The following is a 17,619-nucleotide window of genomic DNA, read 5'->3' on the forward strand; positions in this document are numbered from 1 at the left end:
AATTTATAAGAGCTAACAGCTCACACCAAATAAATTCTGTCAATTCACCAGCTCTAGCACCCTCATTCTGAACAAAAACCAGTCAACCAGTCAATAAATACTCATGATACGCCCACAGTGGATCAATTTTAGGTACCCTAAACCCTGTAATAAAATAAAAATAATGAATGGTAATTATGAGCAGTTTCATAGCCTTGTCTTTAGGCGAAGTCAGATCTCTGAAAACTGCTTTTGAGCTTGAATGAAGGGGGTGGTACCAGCCACTAAAAACCCTATTAGTGGATGGTTAATGGTTATATCAATTATTTCTTTTTAAAATGGCTACTTCTCTAATGTCAGGGTAGAAAATGGCAGAACATAAAAAATAGTGAAGCTGCAATACTCACTTTCAAGGAAGCACTCCATGCTCAGAGTGAAGTTGTCCACAGCAAATGCAATTCCTGCACTAGAGGAAATATCAGCACTGAACTGCAGGTAGAACCTAAAGTGTGACAGAGAAAAGGGGAGATCAATTAAAGAGAGTGAAAACATCTTCTAAGCCGAGACATAAAATGAAAAGAAAACATGGCGGTGACACAGCAGAAAGTGGATAGCTATTAACTAGTCACTTTGGAACAATAAACACTGGAAATTAAACGTCTGAAAACATGCACATGATGTCATTCCAAACCATATTACTTTTGTCAGTCCAACAAAAAATGTAATGTTAAGCAGAACGTTGAATAATGAATGGGTACTGACGGCATTCAAGCACCAAAAAGAGCACAATTAAATCAAATTCATTTAGTCACTATGGGCTAATGGGATTTACTAACAGCCTCTTTCGGTGTTAAAAGACACGCAGTGAAAAATTATCGCTGAAAAGACGCGAACAGGGTTTTTTTTGTGGCTGATCTTATTGCATATTCATTTGTGAGAGTTTCTCTTTCAGACGCAACCTATGGGAGGAGAGCATTTAAATTAATAATTCAAGTTGATTTACTAAGGTTTGCGCTTGTCAATTTACTGGTATTAGCGGCATTATTTGCCACTGAAAAAAGCATGTCTTAAACCAGACGCTGATTTGCGCTGCCCTTGGTAGATTGTGTTGGTCATTATGGAAATGATCCGGCTGCGTCTGTGTTCTTTAATTTGCGTGTCGTTATTAGATCACATGCAGAACTTTCCACTCCCATCAGTACTTTTATGGGATTGAGCGTTCACGCTAATTTGCGCTGTTTAGTTAGCCTAACAAGCCAGACCCACATCAAGATGTTGTGTCTGGGAACACACCATTGGCAGGGCTAAATCCTAGGGGCAGGATAAATGGTTGTCTTTCAAATTCCCTCTGCACGCAATAGGATAGCGCTACAACCAACCAGAGCAACGGAGAAGGTGAAGCAGAGCTAGTTGATATTAGTGATGCACGATTTGAAAAATGTTAACCGATAACTAGGGCTGTACGATTAATCGAAAAATAACCGAAACTGACATTCAGAACCTCTAACCAACGTGTTTTTCCCATGTGGGTTATTTCGGTTTTCAAGTGACTCCGCCCCATCAGTCACATCAAGTGCAGGTTGCAGGCACACAGAGAGCTGCAGGAGCAGTTATCTGTGTAAATAGATGCCCAGAATCACTATAGTAACTGCATGTTTTACACAGTTTATATACAGGTCAGTTAATCGACGTCCTTATAGCCTATACGCGCTGCCACCGACACACACACACACACACACACACACACACACACACACACACAGACACAGACGGCGCGCGCAAGCCCCGAAGCCAGCTTTCACTTTCGTGCTCTTAAAGTTTGTCAAGTAAATGCGTTTAAAGGCTTGCCAGTTTCAACGTTTAAAGCGATTGTGCACTATTCAAAAACAACAATACGTATCCGTTCAGTGCTCAGCTTTTTTTCTGTGACACAGAGAGCCGAGCCGTGTCGCGTCTCTGACAACGCGCGCGCGCCCTGAAAGCAGACCTCTTTCACCTGCGTCCTCACAAAGCGTGTCATTTGTATGTGTTTTAAGCCCTGCCAGTTTGAACATTAAAGCGAGTTTAGACCATCAGATGTGTATTATGTTGAACTAATGCCTGATATATTGTGACAAACGAGCACTCAGACAGAAGCTCACACATCACGTGAAGATCGCGCGCAGAGAGGAGCGCAGAAACGCAGTGTCAACGCTGTCCTGTGATTAAAGTAAAGTCACTAAAGTAGTTTATAAACTCAACCGTTATAGCATATATTTTAATACCTTTGAAGTAAGTACAAACCACAGCTTCATAATGAATAGAGACAGTATGAGTAATTCACACACACAATCACTCTCTCATTAATGCATTCAAATAAATGTAATGTAGGCCTACTGTGTCAATTTATCTGTATGTACAACAAACATAAATCTGCCCCATAGACAATAACTGCTGAAAGAGAACAGTTTCCTTCAAGTGTTTTAAAATCACAAAGAAATGCACTTTTTCATTAGAAAAAAAAAAAATCCACCTTTAATAGTAGAAAATATTTACAGTACAAACCTTATCAGGAACTTACTCAAAAACCTTATGAGGGCAAAAAATGAAGAAAAAAAAACAGCAAAAAAAAAGCAAAATATTCTTTCATTAATCGTAATCGAGGTAAAATGTTCAATTAATCGAGGTTTTTATTTTTGGTCAAATCGTTACAGCCCTACGATAACCGATAAATAAGTCCTTCTCATGGCCAATTCCGATAACCAGTAAATTCATATTTTTTATTATAATTTCCATATAATCTGCAGTTTGTGCACCGAGGAGAATAGAAAATCTAAGCTGCACTGATGAAACTGATATTTTAGTAGCTCTGGCCTAACTATAATGGCAAATATCAGTCCTGACTCTTCAAATGTTTTTATTTTTTGTGTAAGGCACCACAATACTTAGTAACAGAAAGGGTTTAACATAACTATGGTTTATCTGCACTTAACTCATTAACAACAAATTTATATCCAAGTATTTCATGCATAAAAAAAACTGCATCTATTAACCTTTAGTGCAGGAGGATGAGGAAGGTATATAGACTTTAAGTCACATATTTTTCAAATACAAATAAAATGCATGCTCGAGAAAAAAAAGTGCATCCTCAACAAAAGAGCATAAGGCATAGTTCAGATTTCCCTGAAATTATATAGTTTAACAAAATAAATATGAGGGATAAGGAAGGTATATAGACTTTAAGTGTTTTTCAAATACATAATAAATGAAATGCATTGGTCATCAAAGACTATGAAATCCATTAGTTTTGTTGTTTATGGCTTTAGCCTTTTCGCTGTCTCTGGAAAACTTTTTTACAATCTTCAAATGAATGAAGACATCGACGCTCCGTGTTTTAGGCGCTAGTAGCTGCAGCCGCGGCTGCTTCATATTCCTTTAATACAGCTTCGCCACAATGACGCCCTTTCAAGTAAGATATAAGGTTTGATGTATTAAAACTTTTTTCTTCCTCTCGGAATCCAAAAACACACGCACACACAAATTAACGCGTGCCATTCCAAAAGCTAATTGTGTTTTTGTGTGTGTGTGTGTGTGAGTTTTTTGTCTGTTTTGCACTCTTGATGTTGTAATTGGGTCAGAAATGACCGAAGAACCCCAGAGGGTTAAAGGGATAGTTCACCCAAAAATGAAAATTCTGTCATCATTTACTCACCCTCAAGCTGTTCCAAACCTGTAAAAATGTATTTGTTCTGCTGAACACAAGGGAAGATATTTGGAAGAATGTTTGTAACCAAGCAGAGAGAGCAACCATTGACTACCATAGTATTTTTTCCCTACTATGGTAGTCAATGGTTGCTCTATCTGCTTGGTTACAAACATTCTTCCAAATATCTTCCCTTGTGTTCAGCAGAACAAAGAAACTCATACAGGTTTGGAATTGCAACAACTTGAGGGTGAGTAAATGATGACAGAATTTTCATTTTTGGGTGAACTATCCCCTTTAAGCTGTATCTTCCAAGTCACCTCAAATGTATATTTATCACTACAGTAGAACCCATCAGATTTCTCATTTTGAATAAATCCCTGAGAGGAGCGGAGCGCTGACCCTTGCCCTAATATCTCCCATGATAATAAATGTGTAAGAATTGGCTCTTTGGGTCATAGGGCATGAAGCTATGCTGTGAAGTGTTGAATAAATCAAGAAAAAAAATGGAACTACAACAAGGGGAAGGAGGCCAGGAATGAAATTTTAATCGCCCTCTGTGGACTGGAATTAGCAAGACTGCGGATAACAAGAGTGGAGGTTGAGGCGTGGGGAATTGTGGTGGTTTTGGGAGGGTTAGATGAGATTCCAATCAAACATGTAGAGATGTAACAGCCTCCTATTTTCCTCGGCCCTCCTTACTCTTACAAGACAGGAGCAGTTGCTAATTGGAGAGAAAGTGTGGATGAATGGTGAACCTCTCCATTGATTTTTTTCACCCTCTATCAGTTTTTCATTCTTGTGGGGAGAGTGATATGGTGAGCACGGGAGGTGCAGTGCTGTGCCGGGCCCATAGGCAGGGACGCGGCACCAGTGGGATTCATTAGGATATCCGAGTAAATGTGTGGGTTTGTGCGAAACCAAAGGTACAGATTGCTCAATGGTGAGTGAAAACCTTTTGCATATGTATCCGAAACTTGAATTTGCACGAATTCCTCTTAAGCAGAAGCATTCCTGCCATTGTTTACCTGATTTGTTAAGTCAAAAATCAAGTTTACGCTCAGACCATGGATGACATTCAGCATAAATTTGATGGTTGTAACTTACAGATCCACCAAACCGAAGAGTGGTAGGGTAATGAGTTTCCACCCTTTCCCCATATTAGTTTCGCTTGTTGAGTTCCAGAGACTCCGTTGGCCCTCAGGTCCTGTGCTGTTCTCTATAATCCAGAGTGATAGCACTCCATTTGAAGATCCACACACCCAGAACTTGACCTGTAGAGAAGATCACAAAATCAGATTTGGCAACATTGGTCCATTTTAGACATTTGCAACTACATGTCAACTAACTCTCATTAGATTATTAGAAGACTGTCTGCTTAATCTCTGCGATGCTCCCCAACAGACATTCTACTAACTTTAAGTAACTTTTCAACAACATGTCAACTTTTTCTACTTACCCAAACCCTAACCTTATAACCTAACAGTGTACTAACAGTCTCTAAGGAGAGTTAGTAGAATATCTGAAGTGGACCATCAAAATAAAGTGTAACCTCAGATTTAAGCCTGATGACTTGGGGCCCTATTATACACCCGGTGCAATGTGATGCCAGTGTTTTTTGCTAGTTTCAGCCTGATGCAGATATCATTTTCATGTCCAGCGACACAATGTTTAAATAGCAAATGCACTTGCGCCCATCTGTTCGCCCATGGGGGTGCTGGTCTGAAAACCAGGTGTGTTCAGGCGCATTGTTGGCGCGTTGCTATTTTGATTCATTGACCATTGACCAACAAAAACCTGGTCTAAAGTCAATGGGGGGGCACATGCACTCTGCTTGTTACACACACAGGGACACGCATGGTGCAAAGCGCAACTGGCTTTTAAAGGGAATGGGAGAGAAGACTCTGATTGCTTTACTGCACGTTAAGCACAAAACACACCCATGGCTCATTGAGAGACTAGGTACAACACTTTTAGACCATGCGTCTGGTGTGCCGACCGTTTTCCTAGGGCTGCTCGATTATGGAAAAAATCATAATCACGATTATTTTGGTCAATATTGAAATCACAATTATGTAACACGATTATTTCACATGACTTTGGGAATGTGTTGCATTTATTAAAAAGACACCTTTCACAATTCATTTGAAATTGTAATATTTGTTGTACTTTTTGAACTATTCAAATAAATAATATAACATATATTCAAATCAAAGTATATAAGTAAAAATGATAACCACAAATAAATAAGATCAACAATATGGTTCGGCTAGATATGCTTTTCAGGTTTTTCAGGTACGTCTAACATTAGTTTTCAGGTACAGAAATGTATCAGATGTAAAATAACATTGCATATTTGAGTGCATAAATTAAAGATTAATCCTATTAAACTTACAAAAGCTATTCAATCAAGAGCAGGGAGTGATGTCCTTGTCTTTTGTTATTTGACATTAAACCATAGACCGTAAAAAAATAGCATTAAACAGACAGCAGTCAAGGCTACTGCCCCTTTAAGACATAATGCTCGGATATGCGTCGTCTTTATCGACTGTATAAAGTTTACTTAAGGCATATACATACTATGTCTGCTAGGATACTCATCAAGATGGACGTTGACATACGTTTTGCGTGAGTTTGTCCGTTCAAGAGCAAGACTCAATATTTGCGCGCTGTGAGACGTGTGGGCGCTCTCGGATGTGACTGCACAGAGACACATTTTCTTACAGCGCGCGCGCTCTTCTCATTCGCGTCTTCTGGCACTACACCCGGGTGATGACGGCAAAAATGACTGGTCATATTCGAACATACAGCAGCACTCTCATGCATTGAACAAAGTTTACAAAGAGAGAATTATTTGAAAAATATGAAGGGGAAAAAATTATTTAAAGGACTTTTACACGGCACCCCTGCTCTCGTCAGTTTTTGTTTCTTTATTAGATTGTCATAGGTCACACTGTGTTTAATTTTCAAGTGGTTAAACAAATTCATGGGGTTCCCTTGCGTTGCAGCCTCTACCATGTAGCAAATCTTGCACGTAGCATGTTTCTGCTCGTCGTCTGATTCCTCGAAGCCAAACTGTTCCCAGACAACGGAGTTGGTTTTGCCTTTTTTGCTCACCAAACGCTGCTGTAACTGCCCTCCTTCTGCCATCTTTACTCGCGCCGAGTTTTTAAATTCCAGCGGATGATATATTATGCACACGAGTCACGACCTGAGAGAGTTTGTGGCTTCGGGAGGGGCGGATGTGCGCGTTTCATTCAGAACGCAAGACAAAATAATAGTGTTCTTGCAAAACTGAACATGGCAAAATAATCGTTTTTTCTCGATTGTACTATTTTGGTGACCGTTGGGAGCCGAAATCGAAATTCAATTAATTGCACAGCCCTACGTTTTCCCGTCGTTAAACTAGCAAAAGTGGATTTGGACACGCCCTAAGTGCACCTGCGCCATGTGCTCAGATCATTAAAATAGGGCCCATCATATGTTTTTATTCCAGTTACAAATTTCATGAATATTTACTAGGGCTGTGCGATATTGAAGAAAAATGCGATATCCTTGTTAAATAATGCGATATTCGATATGTGATACGAAATTGTTTTAAGTGTGTAAAATCTATTTCTTTCCCCAACTGATATCTTTCACTTAAAGCAGAACTGACTGTGTTTACATGAATACTCATTAAGACATAACTGTGTGTGTATTTGACAGTTCGAGTGTGTAACAAGACACGAAAAAAAGAACGGCTTGTGCGCACGTTTCGGTGTGTGTGTGTGTCAGACAGCACAAGACTTCAAGGAGTTTTTTTTCCGCAAGTTATTGCGTTTAATAACTCTTTTTAACGTCAAGCAAGTCACATAAGTATCAGTCATGTGCTCAGTCTATTCTCTGCTATATGCGTCAACCTAAAACGTACACTTTTCACAATGTGGAAGTAGCCTATTAAAATCATTCAAATATTGTGTGCCCTTGCGATATGTACATTTGCGATATTTCGATAATTTCGATATATTACGCAGCCCTAATATTTACGTACAATCTATTCTCAGCCTCAAATAGACAGCTCACAGTGATTGCTAAATGTCAAATGTGCCTGAAAACCAGCAGTTTCGATATGTAAAGTACATTTGGTTTATTAAAGAAAGAGTCTCATACACAGGTTTTTAGCAGGAATATGGCCAGGCACTTTTTGAGTGGCACAATTAACGTTGTGTTGATGTGTACATTTTCTACTATGCATTTTTTGCAGTAATTCATATATTGATTAAGAAGGTCCTTTGAAATGGGCACATATCCAGATGTGCAGTACACTCAAGCACACTTTAGGCCTTTAAAAGTGTTGTTCAAGTGCATGGTTTGCAGTGGTGAAGAGGTAAAGTACAACATATTGGTAAAATTGGTAGTCAGCTGCCTGCATCCTTTGCATAAGCACTCAGATTTGCATAATTCGTTTAGCATACCAGGTGCAAAAACAATGCAGACAGCACCTGCAAATGAATGCATTAATGCAATTAAAAGTTATCAGGAGGTGCAAAACATTAGGAACAATGGACAAGGACAATTAGGAACTAAATAGCCTTGACCAGAACAGTATATTCTTATATTTTGGCTTCACAATCATATTTGTTAAAGAAATACTCTAGGTTCAAAACAAATTGAGCTCAAATCAAAAGCACAGTGGTATAATGTTGACAGTATAAAAATGAAAGCGTGCGTGTGTCCAGGTAAACCTTACGTTATGAGGACAAAATGTCCCCGCAAAGATCCATGCTTGGATTTATTACAGTTCATCACTGAGAAAGTTTGATGGCAGATGTAGTCGCACAAGTGGCTCGTGAGTCGTCACAGAACACAAACCGACTGAATGACACTTTAATACAAGCAGAACATCTCAAATGGAGATGGCTGAAATGCTGCTTACTTGTTAAGTGTTTTCAGATCATCCGCGCGCGAAAAAGAGGGCTCACGTGCACTTGAATCAGGGTTGCCAGATTGCATATTTTAAATAAAACACCGGATAGAAAAGCTCTGGTTGGGGGATTTAAATGATTGAAATCTGGCAACCACCACAAGCATGAACGCTCCTCTTTTCCTACCGACAAAAAGTTTTTTATTTTTTAAACTAAATTTTTCTCGTCTGTTTTCGTCAACGATATTACATGTTGATATAGTCACAGTTATTGTTTAATCGGAATTATCGTAAATATTATTTCCAAGGTAAACAATTGCACATGAGCGCCCTCTGATGCCGTTTCCGCCACTAAATAAAAAATTAAAAAGAGTAATTGCGACTTTTATCTCCGAATTCTGACTTTTTTTCTCACAATTGTGTGATATAAAGTCAGAATTCTGAGATATAAACTCGCCATTGTGTGATATAAAGTCAGAATTGTGAGTTTATATCTCAGAACTGTGACTTTATATCACGCAATTGTGAGTTTATATCTCAGAATTCTGACTTTATAACTTGCAATTGTGAGAAAAAAAGTCTTTCTCTGAAATTTCTCGCACAATTTTCTCTTTTTATTTTTTTATTTGATGGAAACGGGCTTCCATATGTTTACCACTGGGAAGTTCGGAAATCATTTTGATACCCAAATTCCCGAAATGGGCGTGCCATGCACTTTAAACATGGTGACACGTGGTTTGACACTGACAGACGATTTATTATTTTTTTTCCCCAAAACAGCTAGACCGCCTTGTCCTGTCATGTGAATATTTGAAGCGTATATTGTTTGTTTTATACACAGCGAAAATAGCCTTTGACCGAAATTACAGAATCGACAGAAAGCAGACTATCTGCCGTAAATGTTTATATGGTTGTCAGTGCATTTGACACTAGATATACAGTTGTTTTTAATAAGATTTTCCCAATAAACAGGCAAGAATAAACCTGGTGTACACCATGATTCCTGTTCATTCCGACAACAAAGCACTTGAATGCAACACGCTCGTAATTACGACTTCAAAAGTGGGAAGTACAACATTTCCGATAGCACGTGAAGGCAGCATTAGTCATGGAAAAAAAGGTCATCAACAAACATTTTATCATATTTTCGTGAACTCTTCATTCAGCCTAATTTCTATTGAACTCAGCATATTACTTTAAATACTGAGCACAATTTGCTGGACAAACATCATTTACGATCATAAAGTCTTCATTTTACCAAAATATATTTAAATGTTGTTAACAGACTGGGACTATTACACCATTCTTTTGGTGAGTTTTTTCCCCCCATGCCAGTCTACTGATGAAATGTTATCAAGGATTTCAGATTTACCCACCCTACAAAAAACTGTGGTCGGAAGCTTTTACATGTCAATCAGATGGGCTGAAAATGGACCAGACTTTACGCTGATGTCAAAAGTCTGGTTCTGTGAGTCTACACATGACCTTGTGCTTATTTCACATCTGCTCTGAGGTCCATCCATTATGAGGCGACTTACAGTGGCCTGTGAAACGCCTGCTGTCGAAAGGAGCAAGGCTTCTCCCATTACAGAAGTCACGCTGAGAACAGTGGCTAGGGGGAGAGATCACAGTCGTAATCTATAGTCCTGGTTCGTGTCTGGATCTAGTCCAGTATGCTGTCACGGCCCGCTGTGCCTCCACACCGCTCTGGGCACCGTTCATTCAAGAGTAAGCCCTCACCTCACATCAGTGGCGTAACTTTGCTTTGAAAAGTGGTGGGGACACCGGGACACCGCACAACTCGTTTTGCTATGTGTTTATTTAATAAAGAGACGCATTTCTGCCACATAGGCCTACATATAATTTTTTCACTCAATTAGCCTATGTAGTAATAACGAGATCTTATGTCATAAAAACGACATCATTTTCTCGTAATAACGAGATTGTATGTTGTTAAAACGACATATTTTTTTTCCTAATAAGGACATGTGTTGTGATGTGTGTATATATATGTCTGTGTCCATATTGGAGAATTTATTTAGCCCATGCCTTTGTCACACTTGTCTGAAAAGCTCAGCGTAAAATATCTCATCCGCTGCCTGTATCGGTGGCAATGCCCATAGCACGAAATTGTTGTAGCCTAATTTATTGATTAATTTATTTATCAGAGCAGGTGGCCATGGACCGCTCATGTGGCGTAACTTTAACCTTGTAATGACGGACCCCGGTGCAGCCACAAATATCATAACTATCTATAAGTCCTACTGTAATTAAGACATTCTAGAAATGTATTAAAAAGAAAGACGCTTTCAGCCTTACTCAACGGCCGCGGAAACAGTGGGTTCAATGCATTCCCGGCGTTCTTATTTTGCTTCCGATGTATTAAATATAGGCTACAGGCAATTAGTTTATGAAACCTTGATAAAAATTAAAATACAATTCACTTTTCATCATCAACATATAAAAATTAAAACAATAATATAATAGGCTAATATTTAAACATAACTGTGAATCTAAATAGGCTACGTTTTGCATGTAGCCTACTCCACTCCAAACGCTTAAAAAAATGATTTTGTTTATTAAACAAAAAGTTTTTCATTTCAAATGTAATTTATAAATTCAGTTCATATTTCCAGCAAACGAAATTCCGAGCCAAAATAACAAAGTGGTAAAAAAAACTGCAACAATGAAAAATATTAAAGAATTCGCGGGTGCTTTCGTCGGCATGGAGTGGGGTCAGACATGATTTCTATTGAGTGTTGTTTTGCAGAAATCATTTCTTTAAAGTGAATTTCGTTTTCTATAAATTGTATTTTAATTTTGATCAAGGTTTCATAAATGAATGGCCTGTATATTTAATACATAAGAACCAAAATAAGAACTGGATTGACGTGCGTAACGAACCCACCGGCCTGTTTCTGCGACCTTTGAGTAAGGCTGAAAGCATCTTTCTTTTTAATACATTTCTAGAATATATGTAGCTATTACAATATAGCATACAATATATTACTGTAGGCCTATTATAGAGTTAGATGATATTTGTGCACCGGTTATGCCACTGATGCTAACATGAGCGGTCCATGGCACCTGTTACCCGTAACGAAGTGGTAAAACTTTGAGTTACCACCATGCAATTTCAAACATTTTGCTCATCTCTGTAGCCTATGTGGCAGCTGGCAGCAATGCGTCACAATAACCTGGCGTAAAAGTTGATCATTCTTTACAGATGGCGCGGTATGTTTGGAAAGAAGACGAGTTCTTTATTAAACTCATAAAAAAAAACAATAGAATATAAAATGCCACAATTTATCAAGACCTTGAAGCAGATAAGAGAGAGAAACACCTCGTATGTGCCGCTCAAGTAAGGGGCTTTCCTTGCCATCAGTGCTTGAATAACACGCGCGTCTCCTTCCAGTAAAAATAATGGCGTGCGTTGGCTGGGATATACATAAACCTAAGAACATACGCGGCATAATTTTTGGAATGGCTTATCACGTGAGGAAAAAAAAATGTTTTAGTCGCATAACATCAGTTAATGGAAACGCTGTCATTTCGCAATATTTTTTTATCGACTATTAAATATGGCAAAAGTTTTGCAAAAATCTGTAATGGAAAAAAAAGCTTCTGACCGTCGGAAAAATTTGTTAAATGAATGTATTACGATTTGTAGATCGTGCTTTTGCTTTAATACACACCTTCCGTAATCTATTTTTCAATTACTTTTAAAAAGTGGTGGGGACAATATCGAGCCTGGCAAAAAGTGGTGGGGACATGTCCCACCCGTCCCACCCGTAAATTACGCCTATGCCTCACATCTATCTAAAGCTGTCAGTCAGACTTCTCATAAAGCCCAAACCAACACCTACCTATCCACCTGTGTTCCTATTTATCTACACTCCATAATCTCCCTGACATTTTCTCTTTTTCTTACTTTCAATTTTTCATCCCACTGTTTCTCTCTCTTCTCCATCTCTGTCAGTCTGCGCCCCTCTGTTCCCTCTGAAACTCACTGTTTGAGTGTTTTTTTTTCTGCAGGAAGTCTTTTGCAGTTGTGTAATTCACCTTTCCCAGCATGCTCGTCTGGTGAGCCGCAGACTGATGGGGTCAAGGTCTATGAATTCTGAATCTAATACGGAGACAGTTTTTCAAAAGCTTTCCACCAAGGCGAGAGCCAGACATTTTCCATTCTTCAAAACGGACATTAACATTTCACATTTGGTTGCCAAATTTCCATGTAATTACATTCAAATGACATTGAAATGTGGGTACAGCAATAACCTTCTGACATGGGCTACATTCTGTCGGTAGCGATTACAAAAGCAACTCATTAAAGCTATTGTGCAACCTAAAAATGTCACGGATAGCCTTAAACATCGGAAACGTACCAGATCAAATCAAATCAACGCTGTGAAACATTTTATTATGGCTCTTCAAGCTAACAATAAAACAAATTGACAAAAAGACTACAATGTAGGACATTCATGTGAAACGGAATTCTTTGAGAAAATAATAATGGGGGCCAAGCACAAGGAAGGCACAATAAATCATGCCATGGCTGAAAATCATAAATACAGTCACTAATTATATGATTTAATGGTGTATCACTTTTGACCAATAGGTGACGCTGTGACCATGTGGTGTGGTCAGATTAAGGTGACAATGACGCATGCAGAGTTTGGTGTCAATATGCCAAAGCATTGCAGAGATAAAGCCTCAAGAGTCATTTTGGCATCATGCCATCAAACTTATTGATGCGGTATATGCATGGGTGTCGGAAGCAAAAAAATTGTGGTTGGGTCCTCTCTCAGAAAAATTGTACTGCAGTAGATGCCATTTACATTAAGTACACATATACCGCCTTGTTTGCTAAATGTGTGGTTGGGCAAGACAAAATGACGGAAATTACCTTATCATTGAAAATGGCAATAGTGTAGGGGTGAGACGTATTGCATTAAGTTTTGACGCAAATCAACCCAAGGTTCGAATCCGCCTTTTGCTGAACTCACTCTACTCCCTTTTCCCATCACATATCAGATCGGAAAGGAAAATATTAGAAAAATGGAAATAAAGCATCTAACGTGTTTAATATTAAGTTTTTATCGTTAGGGGTAGGTAAACAGGCATGTGTGCTGAATTAGAGACGATAAAAGTGAGTGGGTCCAATATCATTGATCGTAAAAAGTGGGTGGGTCTTGTCCCACATACATTGGTTCCGACGCCCATGGGTATACAAAAACAGTTTTGTATATCGACAAAATCCATAACTTTTGCCGGCATGGTCTGAAGATGATACAATTAAATTTTGGTGAATATCTGACAAATGGTCTAGGAGGAGTTTGAAAGAAGACGCTTGTAAAAGAAAACCAAAATGGCGGACAGGAAGTTTGGCCAACTATGGCAAAATTGATATACATGTTCTCAGCATGAACCACGGTATCTATTAAGACCAGTTTCATTACAATTTAATCAAAAGCTATAAGCATTTTTGAAATTTTCAAACTTTTTGAGAACCTTCAGGGTATGATGAAGACACATACAGAGTTTCGTAACAATACGCCAAACCAAACCGTTCAGAAGTTATAAGCAAAAATATAAATTTTTTATATATCCTGACCAGGGCCTGAAATTAACTTTTTTGACCACCTGCCACAATGACTTTTTTCCAGCCACTTTTTTTTTTCTCCTCGACATTAAGCCTGTTCACGTGCTTGTCCGGATTTTTGTGTGTGTGTGTGTGTGTTGTAAATATAATTTATTCTGAAGAAATATTCTCAACAGTGTTCAATCAGCTTTGACATATTTAAATCTGCATATCTTTGATATTTTTACCTTTTATAAAGGGCATTTTTTTCCATAATCGTATTAAATATAGGCTATGCTTCAGCTTTCAGTTTATTTTCTTAAATTTTATCTATAAATTAAATTAGAATAATAAGACACTGTAGGGCTGTTACCAATCAAATTTAATAATATACACTGAAAAATTACAACTGCATTAAAAAATGTTATGAGATTGTTTTAAATATTTTTGAATATACAAATAAGAAAAGTTGGAAAGAATGTTTAAACATGAAACTAAACCACCAGTAGGTGGCAGCAGGTGACCGTTTTAATGAGTGAGTCATTGAGTCGATTCGTTCAAACAGCTGATTAATTCATGAATGAGGCAGTTTTTATGAAGAGTTAATTGAATCTTTGATACAAACAATTTATTCAAAGCGCTGAATCATTCAGTAACATTGAATTCTCCTCGAGAGGCTGCACGAGCATCAACAGCGCAACATTGTTACCATCAGTTTATTATACATTAGGCTATTATTATCCACTATCCATTGCCACTTATGCTAAATTAATGAAGAATCATTCTTGCATTTTGTTGATTCCCTAGTTTTTTGCTATTGAGGTTTTAATCGGTCTAGTAAAATTCTCTTTCACTTGCCCCTTCAAAAATCCACTTGTCAATTGCACGTGGTCGGGTGTTAATTTCAGGCCCTGATCCTGACCACTAGGTGGCACCGTGCCGAAACTATGCAGGTAACCTCACACCATGGTTGTCATAACACACCAAGTTTGGTAAGAATATGCTAAAGCGTTGTGGAGATATAGCCTCACGTCCATTTTCACATGCTCTTCCTCGAATTCTTTCACGTGTTATTCGATAACGGTTTGACAAATCAACTTGAATTCCATGAATTTTTGTCTGCATGGTCTGAAGTTGATCTGGTTCAATGTTCGTGAAAGTCAGAGCAATGGAGCTCGGAAAAGTAGTTTTTTCAGAAATGTTAACATGGCAGAGAAATTTTCATGACGGAAAATGGCGTCAGTGCAACTTTGGACACTTGGGGGCGCTAGAGCGATTGAGTCAGAGACTACAAAATTGCTGTGTTGTTAAAGTTCAGACAGTCCTCTATGTATGTGCCAACTTTCCCACAAGCAGTTCTATGGACTGCAATAGACTTCCACAGTGGAGGAAGAAAGAAGAAGAGCACTAACGATTACAGTCGGTGTCATTATAGCACCTAATAAATTAAACTATTACTAGTGTTGTAGTCAAGACCGCCTAAACCGAGACCAAGTCAAGACCAAGACCAGTGTCTGCTGAGACAAAGATAAGACCAGGATGTTCGTTAAATAATACATTACATTTGGTTTGTTTTTCTCCAAACCTTATCGTATTCCCCCAGAACACTTTGAATATATCACACGTCTCTCAAGGATTATTCATCTTTTTTTAAAAGCTTGAAGCTGGTCGCTATTCACTGCCATTATATGGAAGAAAAAAATCTCCTTTTGTAATCCCAAAAAAATAAAGAAGTGCATACGGCATTACAACAACACCAGGGTGAGTAAATGATGACTTAATTTTTAGATGACTTAATTTAGTATACATTACAATATACTGTATAACTGCATTTATGTTTTAGGAACAGGATATCAGGATACCAGGACACGAGGATTATGCTGTATTTGAGGGTCCTTGGGGGTTTGAAAACACCTATTTTAACGCAAAGACACTGAAATATAATGTTTCCTCCCATCACTTAATGTCCCACTTAACCTACAGTACACTACTGCATATGAAGAAACAGCATGAAGTGTATTATTTTCATAACATTCTGTACTCTCTCTTTTCACTTAAGCCCAAAGTATACTTTGGCCATCTGCAGGATGTAATTTCCGTAATCAGGACGGACCCCAGACGTCCCGCGCACACTATCCACGTGCTGCAGCTCAATTTTTGTATCCGTGCAGACAGCGTGCAGACAACAAGCTTAAAAAAAAACTAGGTGTCCACTAGATAGTGTGCATGAGGCGATCACATCTTTCCTACTTTGAAAGGCTCGAACACTCGACTGTGTGAGATGGAGTGGAACGCGGAAAATGGAGTATACGCGGGCCTTTATCTGTAGCCATTACCTTCTGATGGGTTATCTTAACTTCTATACAACCCGAATCAGTATTCAGAGCATTTCTATAGGTGGGGCATTGATCGCCGCATGCATAGGGTAGAATGCATTTGCAAATAAAACTGTTCAGAACTTCATTTCCTCATAGATTCAGAGACCCATTGCAGAGATACCGTACATTGCGGTTACTCGCGGAATGCAGAAACGGGATAGTCTTCTTACCATGCATGGGGCGTTCCGCAGGGGGTAGAAGAAAAGCGGGCTTCGCACCTGGGCTGATCCTCGCTGACCTTTGGGCTGACTGTCAATGGCCAACAAGGCCCCTGCCATTCAGAGGGATGAAAGACATGAAACAAACTTGCACAAAATATCAACCAACCCCCAAAGGAATGATGAAAGATGAAAGGCAGACTATAACCAGTCTAACGCTTATTGTCAATCTCTTTTTTAACCATTTCTGCTTAAATTATTTAAGACTTCAACTTAAGATGTTTAGGCAGAGCACCTGGTGATGGACAGCTGCTTCTGAGGCCTTGGGGAATGGACGGATGGGCCCTCCACTGCGGACCCCTTCCCGGAACCAGCTGCCAGCTGCAATCCTCTCTCCCGAAAGAGCAATAGCTGCCATTGAGGAACTGACCTGGTTGAGCGAGAGAGGACAATGAGACATTATGAGAATACTGAGAGACCTAGAAAACAAACTAAGAAGGAAGAAATGAAAGCGAGAGATATTGGGAAACAATCGGCACCCTCTGCTCAAGAGCTTAGAAGCTTTGATGAGCAAGTCTTTGACCATTTTTAAATGTCTGAAGAGGCATGCGAGGGCAGCGGAGAGAGTTTCTGAGTGCAGGTGAGGACATGGTCTTGAGGTAAAGGAACAGAAAGGCGGGGAAGAAAGTGTGTAGGAAGGCCATATTAGAAGCCATTCCATCAACAGACAATTCATTCAACCCCGTGAAGGGCTGCACGGATGGGTCTGACCTTCTTTAAGAAACACGGGGGAAGAAACATGGTTGCCCTCCAGCGATCCACTGCATTACAGAGGATAAATTGCCTGCTGGCATGGAACTTACAAGCTTCGCTCGAGGTGTTCATACAATCCAGAGTTAGCCATTTAAAATGATATGCTTCCAAGCAGTGGATGT

General features: G+C 39.0%; 1 protein-coding gene across 1 annotated transcript in view; it reads right to left on the bottom strand.

Moving 5' to 3' along the window:
* Positions 1 to 17,619, bottom strand: part of alk (ALK receptor tyrosine kinase) — a gene marked incomplete at both ends in the record, with an annotated part of 709,791 nt that overhangs the window by 84,198 nt on the left and 607,974 nt on the right. Inside the window, 4 exons of the mRNA XM_079833880.1 lie at positions 387 to 481; positions 4,769 to 4,935; positions 16,697 to 16,797; positions 16,980 to 17,114. Coding sequence (XP_079690006.1) covers positions 387 to 481; positions 4,769 to 4,935; positions 16,697 to 16,797; positions 16,980 to 17,114 — 498 coding nt within the window. The remainder of the gene's footprint in view (positions 1 to 386; positions 482 to 4,768; positions 4,936 to 16,696; positions 16,798 to 16,979; positions 17,115 to 17,619) is intronic.

Source organism: Gobio gobio (assembly GCF_949357685.1).
Source record: "Gobio gobio genome assembly, chromosome: 13".
Lineage (NCBI taxonomy): Eukaryota > Metazoa > Chordata > Actinopteri > Cypriniformes > Gobionidae > Gobio > Gobio gobio.